Source organism: Stegastes partitus, unplaced genomic scaffold (genome assembly GCF_000690725.1).
Source record: "Stegastes partitus isolate 25-593 unplaced genomic scaffold, Stegastes_partitus-1.0.2 Scaffold97, whole genome shotgun sequence".
NCBI classification, from domain to species: domain Eukaryota; kingdom Metazoa; phylum Chordata; class Actinopteri; family Pomacentridae; genus Stegastes; species Stegastes partitus.
The window spans coordinates 304,132-318,167 of NW_007577828.1; the positions used below are offsets into that span (position 1 = coordinate 304,132).

The window sequence follows — 14,036 nt, forward strand, 5'->3', positions numbered from 1 at the left end:
GCAGGTGGACAGGTGTGTTGGTCATATGGCAGTTTGAACAGGAAGCCACAAACAGGTTCAGACACTCACCTGTTGAGCGGCTGAACCGGCAGCATCGGTCACCGCATCCTCAGGACGATCTGTTTCCCAAAAGGTGCGTGTTGTGTTGTCCGTGTCCGAGGCCATGATGTTGTGTAAGCTCAGTGTTTCAGGCTTTCTGCGTTTATAAACAGGTGCTCACAGGTGATCTACATTTTTCTGATTGCTGCTTGATGAGCAGGTAGCGAATAAGAAAATAATAACAGGCGTCCTCATCATCTGCCGGTGAATAGCTTTCATGATAATATTATATCATTTCAAAATGACATGTTGCCAACAACAATAAGCCTGTTTTCATTGGAAATATGTACAGTCGTCCTCATGTATTCATACTCTTCCATTAAAGAAAAGGCAAAATGCACAATAGTCACTCAAATAACTACAAACTGGAAAAAGTAATAATAAATAAAAATTTGCTAAATTATAATTTAGTGATAATAAGACATTGCTTTTGAATTGTGGTTGAAAAGAACAATTACAAAAAATAAAAATGAAAAAAAAAGACTGTCCCGGACGAATTAGAGCGCCTTGCTGGTGAGCAGTGGGCCAACATCACAATACCTGTCTTTTTTTTTTTTTTTTTTTTTTAATGATTCTTTTCAACCACAATTCAAAAGCAATGTCTTCTTTTACTAAATTGTAATTTATTAAATTTTTATTTATTATTACTTCTTTTAGTTTCTAGTTATTTGAGTGACTATTGTGAATTTTGCCTTTTCTTTATTGGAAGGGTATGAGTACATTAGAGGACGACTGTATAGGACGCGTTCTGGCCCTTTAAGAAAAATGGCGTCATCGTTTCGGGGCGTAACCCGGAAGACTTCTGGGTTTTTTTTCCCCGTCCGGCGACAACATGCTCCTCATCTGAGAAATGTCCCGTCGGTGGTCGTAGACTCTTAATTTATGAAGGCGGTTTGTAGCATCGCTGCTGAATTCATCAAATCCAGAGGAGCTCACGCTTCGGCTCGTCCACTCGGAGCAGAGATGTGTAAAGAGCTCAAGACCAAAGTGCTGCGTCTGTCGCCGTCGACCTCCAATGGGCCGGCAGTCCAGCAGCAGGGCCACACAGGTACATGTGCTTGTCATTCACCGCTGCGGTACACGTGGGTCCGACTCGGTGCTTGTTTTGGAATGAGGTGGATGACTTTGACAGGTTTTAGCTCCTGAGGAAACTCCAACCTGGAGAAGTTTTGGCGCTGAGCAGCGTCAATATTACAGCGTGTTACATCAGATTCCGGATTTTCCTGTCATGCATGAACAGCAGCATTGTGATGTTAAAATAAATCCACACCTGGAGCTCACAGTGGAATAGCTTTCAGCAGGTAGCACATAAAGCTGTTTACCCAAACTAGATCAGACCGTGAGGGGTGATGTGTTCAGGTGACACAGCTTTCAGACTGTTGTGTACACTGATGTGTCAACACCTCATCCAGTTAACTTAGACTGACTTTATTAATCCCAGAAGGGAGATTCAGGCGTTACAGCAGCATGAATATTCAACAAAGGTGGTAAACAAAGCAAAAAGACAACACAGAAACGTAATGAAGGGTATAAAATTAAGGTAAAATAAAACAAAATAAAAATGTAGAATATAGAATATAGAAGAAGTCAAACTTACGTTTACAAAAATAACACATGTAATAATTGAGCTATTTTGAATTTGCATTGTTATTTAAATTGACTATAATATGCTCTTGTAACATTTAGCCACATTTCATTATTATGCAGTGTGTGACTGTACACTGCAATGTGTGCGTGTGTGTATAGAGTTCAAACCAGAAGTTTACATACACTGTATAAAAAGACATTAACCTTTTTTTCCTCACAATCTGACATTAAATCAGACAAAATATTTCCTGTTTTAGGTCAGTTACTATAATTATTTGTATTTGCTAAATGTCAGAATAACAAGAGAGAAAATTTTTAGACAATATTTTACTACTTTCTTCAAAGTCAGAAGTTTACATACACTAAGATTACTATGCCTTCAAACTATTTGGGAAAGCCCAGATGATGATGTCATGGTTTTGGAAGCTTTTGATTGGTTAATTAACAACATCAGTTAATTGGAGGCACACCTGTGGATGTATTTTAAGGCACACCTCAAACACGCTGCTTCCTTCTGTGACAACATGAGAAAATCTAAAGAAGCCAGGAAGAGACTTGTGGACCTCCATAAGTCTGGTTCATCCTTGGGTACAATTTCCAGATGCATGAAGGTTCCACGTTCATCTGTTCAAACAATTACACGTCAGTATAAACACCATGGGAATGTCTATCTGCAGGTGTGCCTCCAGCTTTCCAACATTAGAATTCAGAAGGTCACATCGAAGAATCTACATAATCTTCTGACAGTTACACCAAGATATTATTCATTCGTGTTCCAATTTTGATATAACTATGTTCAAGGAGAGACTGAAAAAATTACCCACATTTCTAGGCTTAATTGCATTTTTTATAAGTTTCCATGCCGCCTTTGGGTGTCTCTACTCAGTAGTCTTAGTGTATGTAAACTTCTGACTTTGAAGAAAGTAAAAAAGAAATCTCAAGAAAATTCTTCTCTCATTATTCTGGCATTTAGCAAATAGACATAATTTTGGTAATCCTAACTGACATAAAACAGGAAAAGTTTAGTCTGATTTAATGTCAGATAGTGAGAAAAAAAAAGGTTTTTGTGTCTTTTTATACAGTGTTTGTGAACTTCTGGTTTCAACTGTACACACACACACACACACACATATAACAATGTGTGCTTTTAGATGTAGAAAAGTAATATATAATGCATAAAGTGCTGCTGTGATGTCTTCAAATAAAAGTTTTGTGGCTTTCAATCTCACCAGCAGCTCCTCTTTCCCCTAGTTCTCCTTCCAGTATATCTCCAAAGTGGCACAGCAATACAAATCATATATTCCATGTGTTGTTGTTTTGTTGTTTTTTTAGCAGAATGTCTGGATGTTGAATATCATTGAGCTCAAACTGGTACCTAAACATGCAGGAAAATAAGATGCAGACGAGTGACAAATGAAAGGATAAACCAGCATAAAGCGTCTTCGTAACATGTTGGGCACCACCACAGGCTATCAGAAGGGCTTTAATGTGCCTTGGCAGTGATTCTCCAAGTCTTCTACTGGAGGGATGGACCACTGTTCTATTTCAGAAATATTCCTTAATTTGGTGTTTTGATGATACTGGTCAAAGCCGGGGTGGAAGTGGCCAGAACGTGCACAATCACACCGGTCAGTTAGGCTGAAATCCAGCGATGCGTAGTGTTCTAACAATACACTAGTTATGATGACAACTATGAACAATAATTAACAACAAATGAGCCTTCAAGCATCAAGCCCTCCTTGTATCTCGACCTCCGTCTTGACAATCCGACGGCCTTGATATCCGACATAACAGAAGGTTTTACATTTAGTGTCGGATTATCGAGTCACGACTGTTTAAATTTGTGTATTTTGGGTCACTTTAGGAGAAGTAATCAACCTTCAGGCTAAAAGACTGACCACTTTTTTTTTCTTTTTTACTGCTGTCAGATGTCATAACGGGTCAAATTTGCCCCGGAACAGTATGTTAGGGTTGTTTCAGTGAACCCTCGTGCCCTGTGGATGGAGGCATTGTCTTCCTGGAGGAACCCACTCCCATCAGGATAGAAATGCTTCATCATAGGAGAAAGGTGATCACTCAGAACAACTCTGTATTGATCTGCAGTGACCCTTCCCTCTAAGTGGCCAAGTGGAGTGAATCAATAGCAGCACTGTGTCCTCACAGCATAGCAGAGCCACTGCATCCCCTCACTGTAGGGGTCACGGGTTTTTCCTTTCATTTGTATGATCTGGAGCAATGGAGTGAGGAGATGATGTGTTTTTTTTTTGGCCTTCTGTTCTGTTCTGTTCTGTGTGTCCCTGCTGTGGATTAATTCTCATTTTCGTTTTCAACAGCTGGTGCTGAAATCCTGACTTGCACGGCGAAGGCTCTGAAAGAGGGTCACGTTGTTGGCGTGCCCACGGACACCATCTACGGTCTGGCGTGTCTGGCCCAAAACTCGGAAGCTGTCAGAAGGATCTACGACATAAAAGGGAGAAACGGACAGAAACCGCTGGCGATTTGTGTTGGAGAAATTCAGGATATTTATAAGTAAGTGTTGAGACGTTGGCTCTCATTTGACTTCTATCTGGGCTCATGTTGTCGTCTGGTGGACGGTGGACATTATAGATGGCTGCAGATTTTTAATTAAAGTGTTAAGTGTTATTTTTTTTTGGTTCAGTCCTTCAGAAATGGTTTCTCGACCTGCTGTTTTTCAAAAACATATTACTCCTACACAGAGGAGTCACACATACAGGAAGCACAGATCTCTACTCCAACAACATTACAGCTTACATTTTGAGTGACAGGTACACCTGCTGTCACATAAACACCTCTGTTATCAGTAATTCATTTGCAATATAAGTGTATTTTACACAGCCGTGTCTCAGTTCTATGATGGTTGTGGAACCTTTATGGGAGTTAAACTGAATCGGATTGTACATGGATGGAGTACACATACAGATGGTGGGTACGTCCAAAAGCTCAACTGCAATATTCTCCATTAGTAGTTATTTTATAATTTATTAGAGTGACAGCTAGTTTTCAGATCGCTCGTTTGCTCTATTCAATGTCAGAACATAGTGAAATTGTGTCACAACATTGCGTGTTTCAGTCCAAAATATAGTTAAAGCACGAAGAAAATCCTCACAGCTGACGAGCGTTTTGGGTTAAAAATAAAGAAAAAAAAAAGAAATCAAAATATCTGTTCATTTCGTTTTGACTGAATCCCATGATGAAGCAGACGTTTAGTCACAGTAGCTCAAAGCTAAATACAGATCACACCAGGCTGACCAACAGAGCGAGGCATTTCTCAGACGATGGCACACATTGCTCAACTTTGTTTTTCTTCCCGTGGACAGGTACTGTAAGGTGAAGGTGAAGGAAGAGCTGCTGGGTGACCTACTTCCTGGTCCCGTCACTCTGGTGTTCGAGAGGTCTGAAGCGCTCAACACAGATCTGAACCCCTTTACTTCAGTAAGGCCTTTAAATGAATACGACAGAAAATAAAACGACAAATTCTTTTATTGGTAAACGTCACTCCGCTGTTGTTTACATGTCCTTATGCTCCTTAGCTTGTAGGCGTGCGTATCCCGGATCACGCCTTCATGAGGCAGCTTTGTCAGACGTGTGGGGAACCACTCGCACTGACCAGCGCCAACATCAGCTCACACACCAGCACCGTGGAAGCACACGTAAGTGGAAAGAAATAAGTTATCCGACGATTCAGCGGAAGGATGTTTCAGCTCAGAAAGAGGTGTATGAAGTGGAAGTATGTCATCTCCAATGCTGCTGTGTTGTCCGCTGAAGGAGTTCCAGGAGCTCTGGCCCAGCCTGGCTGTGGTGGTGGACGGTGGACCAATAGGACAGCAGAGCCGCCTCGGATCAACGGTGGTCGACCTGTCAGTGCTCGACAAATATCGCATCATAAGACCTGGCTGGTAAGTTCCTGCTATTACCCAGTTTAGTTTAGTAAGGGTTTGATTTCGGCCTTCATAACGTCAGCTGTTCATAAGGAATATAAAACATATTGCAGAGTGATGCAAAACTTATGGCAAGGTAACACAGGAGCAGCTCAAAACTCCAGATTCTCAGGGGAAAAAAGTCAGATTCAATCTCAAAATTAAAAAGTCAGACTTTTGTGGGGGAAAAAAAGAGAAAAGTCAGAACTCTTGTATTTTTTTTTACGTGGTCCTAATGCTCTTCTCTGCATAATCAGTTGATACATTCACACTATGTACACACAAGTCAAAGAAATAAAAAACAGTCATTCAGTGAAATTTCATGGAAGGATGTGACCACTCAGATTTTAGTAATAAATGTTTGCAAGTGGTGGTGCGGTGGTGCAGTGGTTAGCATCGTTGCCTCGCAGCAAGAAGCGTCCCGGGATCTTTCTGCGTGGAGTTTGCGTGTTCTCTTCACCTTCACCCTGAGTCAGCTGGGATAGACTCCAGCCCCCTGGGACCCTAGTGAGGATTAAGCGGTGTATAGATAATGGATGGATGGATGTTTGCAAGTACCATATGTGACCCATCTGCACGAAATCAGTCACATTGCGCTTTGAGCTATATCAGAGATACAGCCTGAATTACATTAACACATGATAAAATATTGATGTTGGGTTTATTACTTAGATCAGTCCATTTAGTTGTTTTCTACATGGAGGTAACGTATAATATTAGTAATATTACGCTCCATATTGTTGTCAAATACAACGTGCTGCATGAGTTGTAACACCAGAAAGAAGCAGCGGAAATCACTTGTGCACAGGCGTCGTGAGCGATGTGTCATCGCCAACCAATCCCATCCTGTGATTTACGTCATGTGGTAGCAACATGCCGCTTTTGTTTACCCATAATAGCCCAAGGCTCAATATGACTGATCTGATGGGTCACATATGTGTAGTCTTGTCCTCAGTTATGGGCCATCATCAGAATTAGGATTTTTGTGGTTCCAAATGAACTAAACGGACCACCTTTAATGAACCACCTGCATCAAGCACCCGTCAGTGTTTCTGCTCCACTGCTGGGACTCCAGCAACAGCCCCATCACAATGGGGTTAAGATGGGCCTTCTGCAGCACCAGCTATAGCTGTAAATGTCTTAAAGAAAATGTGGGCAAGCATGTGCAGATAGAATATGTAAACTGATAGAAATCCCGTCTGGAGTCCAGTGTGTTTGAGCTTCACATCCCTCCTGCCCCACATCTCCCACATTTACTCTCAAGCTGACTTGGTACGTTAAATGAGAAACGACTGTAACTCTGTTTTTTTTTTGTTTTTAGTGCCTTTTCTGCTACGGTCGATGTGCTGGAGCGCAAATACGGACTGTCAGAAGACTCGGGGCAAGAATGACCTCTGAACTCTCCACACTTCAAAAAAAACAAAATGCTGAGACGCACAACCTTTTGGCTTTGACTCAGGACGAGACGAATACTTTGTGAATCTGTCTTTACTACGAACGACTAGAACTCAGGAAGGAGTCGAGTCGATGGACGATGTCGGTCTGGGGGCTGCTTTACGGTCTACTTTGTCTTTGGATGACTGTATTTTATGCTCTATTATGCATCTTTCATGGGACTCTGTGGGAGTTTAAGTTGTCATAGCTGTCATTTATTCAGAAACACCAAACAAGGGAGGTTATGTAGTGTTCCTAAAGCAACAACTGAAAAAAAGAGTGTAACGGTTAAGACATTGAGTGAGCACTTAATTTAATTAATCTGTCCTAACAAAGGGGTGGGAGTTTTCAGGTCATTTTTTTAAATTTTACTCAAACTATTTTTTAGGAAACCCCCCATATTTATTCAGCGTGACGCTTGCAGGACAGTTTCAATCGACTACATTAGATGTTGGAAAACACTGTAATGTATCAGAGTTGTTTTGGTTTATGTGGATCTAATGTAATCTGCCCACTTGCACGAGTGTTTTTTAATCTTCAGTGCCTGATGTAACCTTAAATGGATGTATAACTTCTGTACAGCCAAAATTAAAGTTGTTTTTTTTTCCAGTACCTCACGTCTTTATACATAAGAAGCCACCCGAGATATATTTCTGTCTTTCTTCTTAGGTGTCTGGATTTTACGCATAATTGACTCTTAATGGAGCGTGAAATCGAGAGTCGGATTCTAAGTGTTTTCAAAAGTAGCAGCAAAAAAAACGCTTTCATCAAAGAGAGTTAAAGATACAGCAAAGAGCACGCTTGCCTTGTCTGAAAGCACCTCTTTAAAAAAAACAAAAAAAAACAGCAGAATCTTAATCAAATGCATACAGAGTGGGCCCAGTAAATGGCAGGCTTTTATTCATACAGCCACTCCATTTTCAAAACTTAACTTCTGATTAGTTTTTTTTTTTGACTCTTGTGAATCAAGGAAGGAACATGGTGTATTTCCATCAAGGGAGAGTTAAGATTATCTGGTAGGTGTGACAACTTGAAGCACTTTCATGGCCTCCATGCCTGAACTGAGAACTTTTGATTGGAGAGCAGCACTAAACTGTAGCATATAAATACTAGAAGGATATTCTGTTTTACTCACCACCTGAAATACTTTTTGTAGTTTCTTTAAGAGGGCTGTCGCTGGTGCCGCCTTTCTGACACAAATACAAAAATCTGAAACGATATGAAACCACAACTTTTAAAGCAACAGTTTGGTAAATTAGGAAATAAACGTCTTTCCTTTCTTGGTGCGACTTGTGAGGAGTATTTTCTAAAATGTCAAAGAAAAGCTTTGATTCCTTAAGAATCACATTGAAGGTTTTTGAACCATGTTTGCAGCTTTTAAAACACCATTTCGACACCATTTTAACAAGCTCTCTGAAATCTTCTTTCGCTGTGGATCTGAGAACAACACAGTCTTTTAACTTTTCAGTTCTAACTCACTGTAGAGACAGACATGACACCCTTACATGGTGACGCGTTGTATTTTTGAACAGGAAGGAGCTTCTCACATTAGAAGCATGCCAGAAGATCTGAGGCAGGTCTTTAGAGCATTTTAGAAGTCTGGACAGTTCAAAGAAGACGACCACTCTGGGAACACTCACATCCGTTCATCAGCACTCGCGTCTGCAGCTTCTACATTCATTTGTTCTCTCTCTTTGATTTGTAAACACACTTTTACTAGAGCACGCTTTTCCAGCTCACATGAGCCACTGCTCCTTCTCTTTGTTGAACTGCTCGGCCCAGCGGCGGGTCAGGTCCAAGTAGTGGTCGGGTCCATGTGGCTGATAGTCCAAGTACACGCGGGTCACAGTTTTCTTAGGGACCGCCCTCTCTATCTGCGTCCCCTCGTGCCATTCGTTAAAAGACGTGATGGTGACCATCTCGGGGCGCACGTTGAGCGCCGCCTGCAGGGCCGTCTCGTAGTAGCGGCCGTTGACCCGGTTGCGTGTGTTGTGGTTGTTCCACGGCCGGATGCTGGTGTCGATGTACCCAGGCCCCACGCTGGGGATGAAAAGGAGATTGTTCCCGTCGCAGAAAGCTTTGATGGCCTTCCAGTTCTGGTGAGAAGAACCAAAGGAGAAACCGTTGGAGGCGAAATACGTGTACATGCCGTCGAATCCGCCCGCAAGGATGTCGTGCTTGTGGCGCTCCTCCACGATCAGGGCGATGAAGACGGAGTCGTAAGCCGAGCCGCGCACGCTGTGGGAGCCGGTGGGAGTCAGGAACTCAGACCAGGCCTCTGGTGGAGTTAAGTAGGAGTCATAGATGTAAAACAGAGGAAGACTCTTCCCTGTGCTGGAAGTAAACTTGTAGAAGGCTCCATGGTCACCATACCTTTAAAGAAAACAACAGAGTAAAGTAAGAAGCAGCAAGCCTGAAACTGATCAGCTTGTAAGGCTAAACAAAAAAAACTGATTTTGTTCTGGGTCTGATGCTTTAGATTTAAAAAACTAAACAAAACATAAGCATAAGGGGGCTGCAAGGTGACTCGGTGGTTAGCACCGTTGCCTCGCAGCAAGAAGGTCGCCAGTTCGCATCCCGGAGAGGACACCCGGGATCTTTCTGTGTGGAGTTTACATTCTCCCCGTGCAGCATGGGTTCTCTCCGGGTTCTCCAGCTTCCTTCCACACGGTCCAAAAACATGTTGAGGTTAATTGGTGATTCTAGATTGTCTTTAGGTGTGAATGTGAGTGTGCTTGGTTGTCTGTCTCTAAGTGTAGCCCTGTGATAGACTGGTGACCTGTCCAGGGTGTTCCCTGCCTTCGCCCTAAGTCGGCTGGGATAGACTCCAGCCCCCCTCCCCAGTGATCCTAGTGAGGATTAAGTGGTGTATAGATAATGGATGGATGGATGGATGGATGGATAAGCATAAGGTTCAAATCAATTCACAAGCGTTTATCCCCTGAGAAACATTAATGTGGTCAAGCATCACTGCAATCTGCCTGTTAGTTCATTAGCTGTACTGTGTTTACAGTTAATGGCACATGAGACTAACACAGAAAACACTCATGTTGAAGTGGACAAGGTTTAACCCCTGGGGAGCATGACGCTGTTAAGCTATGAAGTAATCTTTTTGATATTCCTTACAAACAGTCAGGCATACAAAACACAGGTTTCTAAAATAACATAGACATGTAGTCTGTCAGACAGTAATCTAAAATTACTGTAAAATACTATATACAGAAAACAATATTATTATTTTGCTAAAAAAAAAGCTTAAAAAGTCGACAAAATTAGATTAATTAATTAAATTTAATAGTAAGCTAATGGAAGCAAGTGACGGTTTATCTCACACATCTGTACTATAAGCTTAACCACTGAAGCAAAATGTAAAGAATCTGCATGTCATTTCTTGTTTACATGTGTTGAAACTGAATATCTTTAGAAAGTTTGGGAGTTTTTTCGTTTTTGGACCTGACAGGTGCTTCTTCTCAGACTAACCTCGATACTAAAAGTTAGGGAAAAAAACAGCTTTTACTTTAAAACCTCATTCATAAGTCATGAAAGCGGCCTTACATAATCAGAAATGCATCCTAAAAGTATTTCAATGTTGTTACTTCTGTTTTTTTTTTTCTTCTGCTGTGCATGCAATCTTAATGCTTTTCTATCTGAATTGACTCGGTGATGAAGTGCAGCCAGACAGGGCTCCTACCTGTCAATGATGTACTTGATGTTGTCGTGCACACTCTGGTCGTTCCGTCCTCGGTACGGCTGGATGTGAAACGCGACCTGGTGCAGAAAGACGCTTGTTAGTTTCCATTCGTCGTTAAGATGTCACAGTCAGCACTTATGTATGACCTTAACAAGTATTGATTCAAAATTAGCAGTTTCTCAGAGGGGCGAGACTTCTCATAAATGGCTGACAAGTGGTTTGTAATCAATGTCTGAGAAATTGCCAGAAAGAAGTAGTTCCATAAAAGTCAAATATTTCTCCAACAGTCCAGACTGCTAATTCCTCATCCAGAGAAAGGGAGAAAAAAGTGTCCTAAAGCTTTCATTGTGACATCAGGGATCTAGTTTCTTACCGTTTTACAGATGATGTGTTTACAGTGTTTCGAAAAACCTGTAAATAAGAGCATCATACAGACGTAGGTCAATGCCGCAACAGTTGCCCTCTTACATGGACGGTGACGAGCCATGTTCTCAGCCTTCCATGACAAATTGTGCTACGCTGCAGAAGATGTTTTTTCACCCTGACTGGTCCCCCCCTCCCCTCTGGAGGCTTCAGTAATTCTCAGTTAATGGTTCTGTTAAAAACAGCTATTTACAATTGATGAACAAAAGTAGCACAGACACAAGGGACCTCAAGTGACATGCACCCCAAATGCGCTTAAGTTGAATATTTTAAGGCTACGGCCAGAGAATTCAGCGCCTCTGAATTATGCATGATCAAAGCGAAACACCACTTTTCCGGCAGTGGACACCCAAGGGGGACAATGCTCAGGAAAATGGCTTTTTAAGATGATGGCAGCATACAAATGGATGTAAGATGTCGTCAAGTGAGCTACACAAAGACGCCTTAGCCCATGCTGTGTGATTCCTGTCTTATGTCTGATAAAAAAGAAGAAGAAAAACTGCATTTAGTCTATATGTTGCTAATGCAAGAAGCTCTGTGGTGCTAAAATGTCACGGCAATGCATCAAGGAGTTGTTGAGGTATTTCATGTCTGGACTTAATTAGTCAATTAGCTGATTGACATTAGCATCCACCAGCAGCACAGCTTAAAAGCACTTCCATAAGGACAGTGTTTGTCAGATGCATTTTTGTACTAATGTGCCTGTTAAATGTAAGAAATCTGCAGCTTGATATATGATACGCCGCATTTTTTTTGTAAAACAAGCTACTGTCAGTGTGATATAGTGCACTAATGGATTGCAGGCTGAAACTTATTGACGCAAGCTGCAGACATAAAATCTTATGATTGAGGCAAGACAAACAGAATCAATTGCGCCACTAACTTTTATGTGCAACAAAATGTACTTTCTGACGGCATGAGATGCGCTATGCCTGCAGAACACTGATTTGAAATAAAGATAGAGGCGGGATGTTGGCCGTATAAGTAAATCATACCTCAGAATCAATGTTTACGAGGCCATAACTCTCTGGACCTCTTGTGATTTAACAGCCCAGTAAAGTGAGAACAAACACGAACCCAACTGTGAGGTATTAGAGGATATGAAGCCACATGATTATCAGCCATAGAGGGGGAATAAAAAAAAAATTATAAATCGGTTGTGGTTTCGTATTCACCGCAGCAGAGCGCAAACTGCTAGAAAAACTCTGCTCATTTTCCCCCCAACACGCTGGCCCATTACTCTGTGGTAATTTAGAAATAAATGAGACAGAGTTGACGCATTTTAATACCTCATAAACATTGACAGCATGAGCCTGGAACAACCCCGGCATGATTTATGCTGAGCAGAGTGGAATTTAGTGCCATGTCATGCAGAAAGCTCTAAGGGAGGGGATGTGTGCCAACACAAAGACAAAGGTCTGGACCTTTATCACAATTAGATCAATTTCAACAAAGTTTTGGCACATTCCTTTATGCAAGAGTGCCGCTTTCATTCTGTGGTCACTTAAACAACAATAGAGGTTTCCCATAAGACCAAATGAAGCTACTCAGTGCATCTGGAAACTAAAAAAAGTGAAGCTGATGCCATTGCAGGGCACCCATGGGCCGTATTCCCCTGTGAGCATGTAGCTGCGTGGCCTACTTACGAGACAGAACTTTTACAGCCCCTCGGGGTGCAGATTGTTCAGAGGCGCAAACTGAGTCATGGGACCCATGATGCACATTTCCCCTCTGCTCCTTTTCTCCTACATCCAACTTCCAAACCCCCCCTCCTCCACCCCTCCACCCCTCCACCCTGTCCCCTCCAAACCGCCCCCTCCCTCCCCTGGGCAGAAGGACTATTTCAGCTCTACTTCAAGCTGAGGTCAAGCAGCAGCACTGCTGTGGAGGCTCTCCATGTCTGCCGTACACAACAGCACGAGCTGTGTGTGGGTGCTGTTCAACTTATATAATAATATAAAAAAAAAAAAAAGTACATTGCCTTTTTTTGCAGGATTACCTGAAGAGGGGTCAGTGTGTTTTTAGCTACGCGGTGTGTGTGTGAAATGATGGAAGCTAGATTTGATTTTAGTGAGCAGGCTCTGTTCCCATTTCCATTCACCTCCACTTCAACTTGTGATTACTTGTGCAAATATTCCACGTGTGTAATTTAGCCTCTTGTGTAAAGCGCCATCAAACAAACATGCTGTGGAGTCCTACACCCTCAGGGGCCAAACACACACCACGAGGTTCTCCACTAAAACCTAATTTAAATACATCTTTCTAATGAGTCTCCCTGTGTTAATTGGTCAATTGTCTTTTGCTACATGACAAAAGTTGTCCTTTATATAAACTTGACCATAAGCTCATAGTATGCAGTTGCTTGCAGATCAATATTGTAGTAGGAGGTGTGCATTTGGATGTCAGTCAACAAACATTTCTGCTTTTCCAAAAGTACATATTTATGCTCCAACTTCACAACACAGGTGTAAAGATTTTGTTGCTCGACCGCTTCTAATTCAATCGAAATTGAAAGTAGTTTCAGTTACAGTAGAGCTGCAGTTAATCAGTCAGCCGATGGAGAGAAAACTAACAAGCAACGGTTTCATTTTTAGGCAAAAATTTCATGATTTTTCTGTTTTGCAAACCGAGTACGGTTGGGTTACGGAGGAGGCTATCCTGGTAGATGAATCCAGCCATGAATCTTGGGAAAGTTAATCCCACATTCATCAGTTAGGTGCCAGCCTCATTGTAATCCTCCTCCTCAGTTAGAAGGAGCGTTGCTGCAAAAACCGAGACAGCCCAGGTCAACGAAGGATGAAGATGGAGACCAGATTGCACACAGGCAGACGGGTATTCAATCTCTTTTTGAATTGGTAAAAGTT

General features: G+C 41.9%; 2 protein-coding genes across 2 annotated transcripts in view; one reads left to right on the top strand and one right to left on the bottom strand.

The window, feature by feature from the left end:
- Positions 1-902: 902 nt before the first annotated feature.
- Positions 903-7,670, top strand: yrdc (yrdC N(6)-threonylcarbamoyltransferase domain containing). The gene is made up of 6 exons (XM_008277385.1): positions 903-1,147; positions 4,020-4,215; positions 5,025-5,139; positions 5,238-5,357; positions 5,473-5,603; positions 6,946-7,670. The coding sequence occupies exons 1-6, from the start codon at positions 982-984 to the stop codon at positions 7,013-7,015; spliced, it is 798 nt and encodes a 265-aa protein (XP_008275607.1). The 5' UTR covers positions 903-981; the 3' UTR covers positions 7,016-7,670.
- Positions 7,671-8,794: 1,124 nt separating this feature from the next.
- Positions 8,795-14,036, bottom strand: part of LOC103354114 (glycoprotein endo-alpha-1,2-mannosidase-like protein) — a 17,028-nt gene continuing 11,786 nt past the window's right edge. The window contains exons 3-4 of the mRNA XM_008277386.1: positions 10,750-10,826; positions 8,795-9,431 (exon numbers count right to left, since the gene is read on the bottom strand). Of these exons, the coding sequence (XP_008275608.1) occupies positions 8,795-9,431; positions 10,750-10,826 (714 nt within the window). The remainder of the gene's footprint in view (positions 9,432-10,749; positions 10,827-14,036) is intronic.

Excerpts from the sequence above, each read along its gene's own strand:
- yrdc (XM_008277385.1), top strand. The coding sequence starts at position 982 with ATGAAGGCGGTTTGTAGCATCGCTGCTGAATTCATCAAATCCAGAGGA. Across the intron at positions 1,148-4,019 it reads CCAGCAGCAGGGCCACACAG|CTGGTGCTGAAATCCTGACT; the intron begins GTACATGTGCTT and ends CGTTTTCAACAG. Across the intron at positions 4,216-5,024 it reads GAAATTCAGGATATTTATAA|GTACTGTAAGGTGAAGGTGA; the intron begins GTAAGTGTTGAG and ends TCCCGTGGACAG.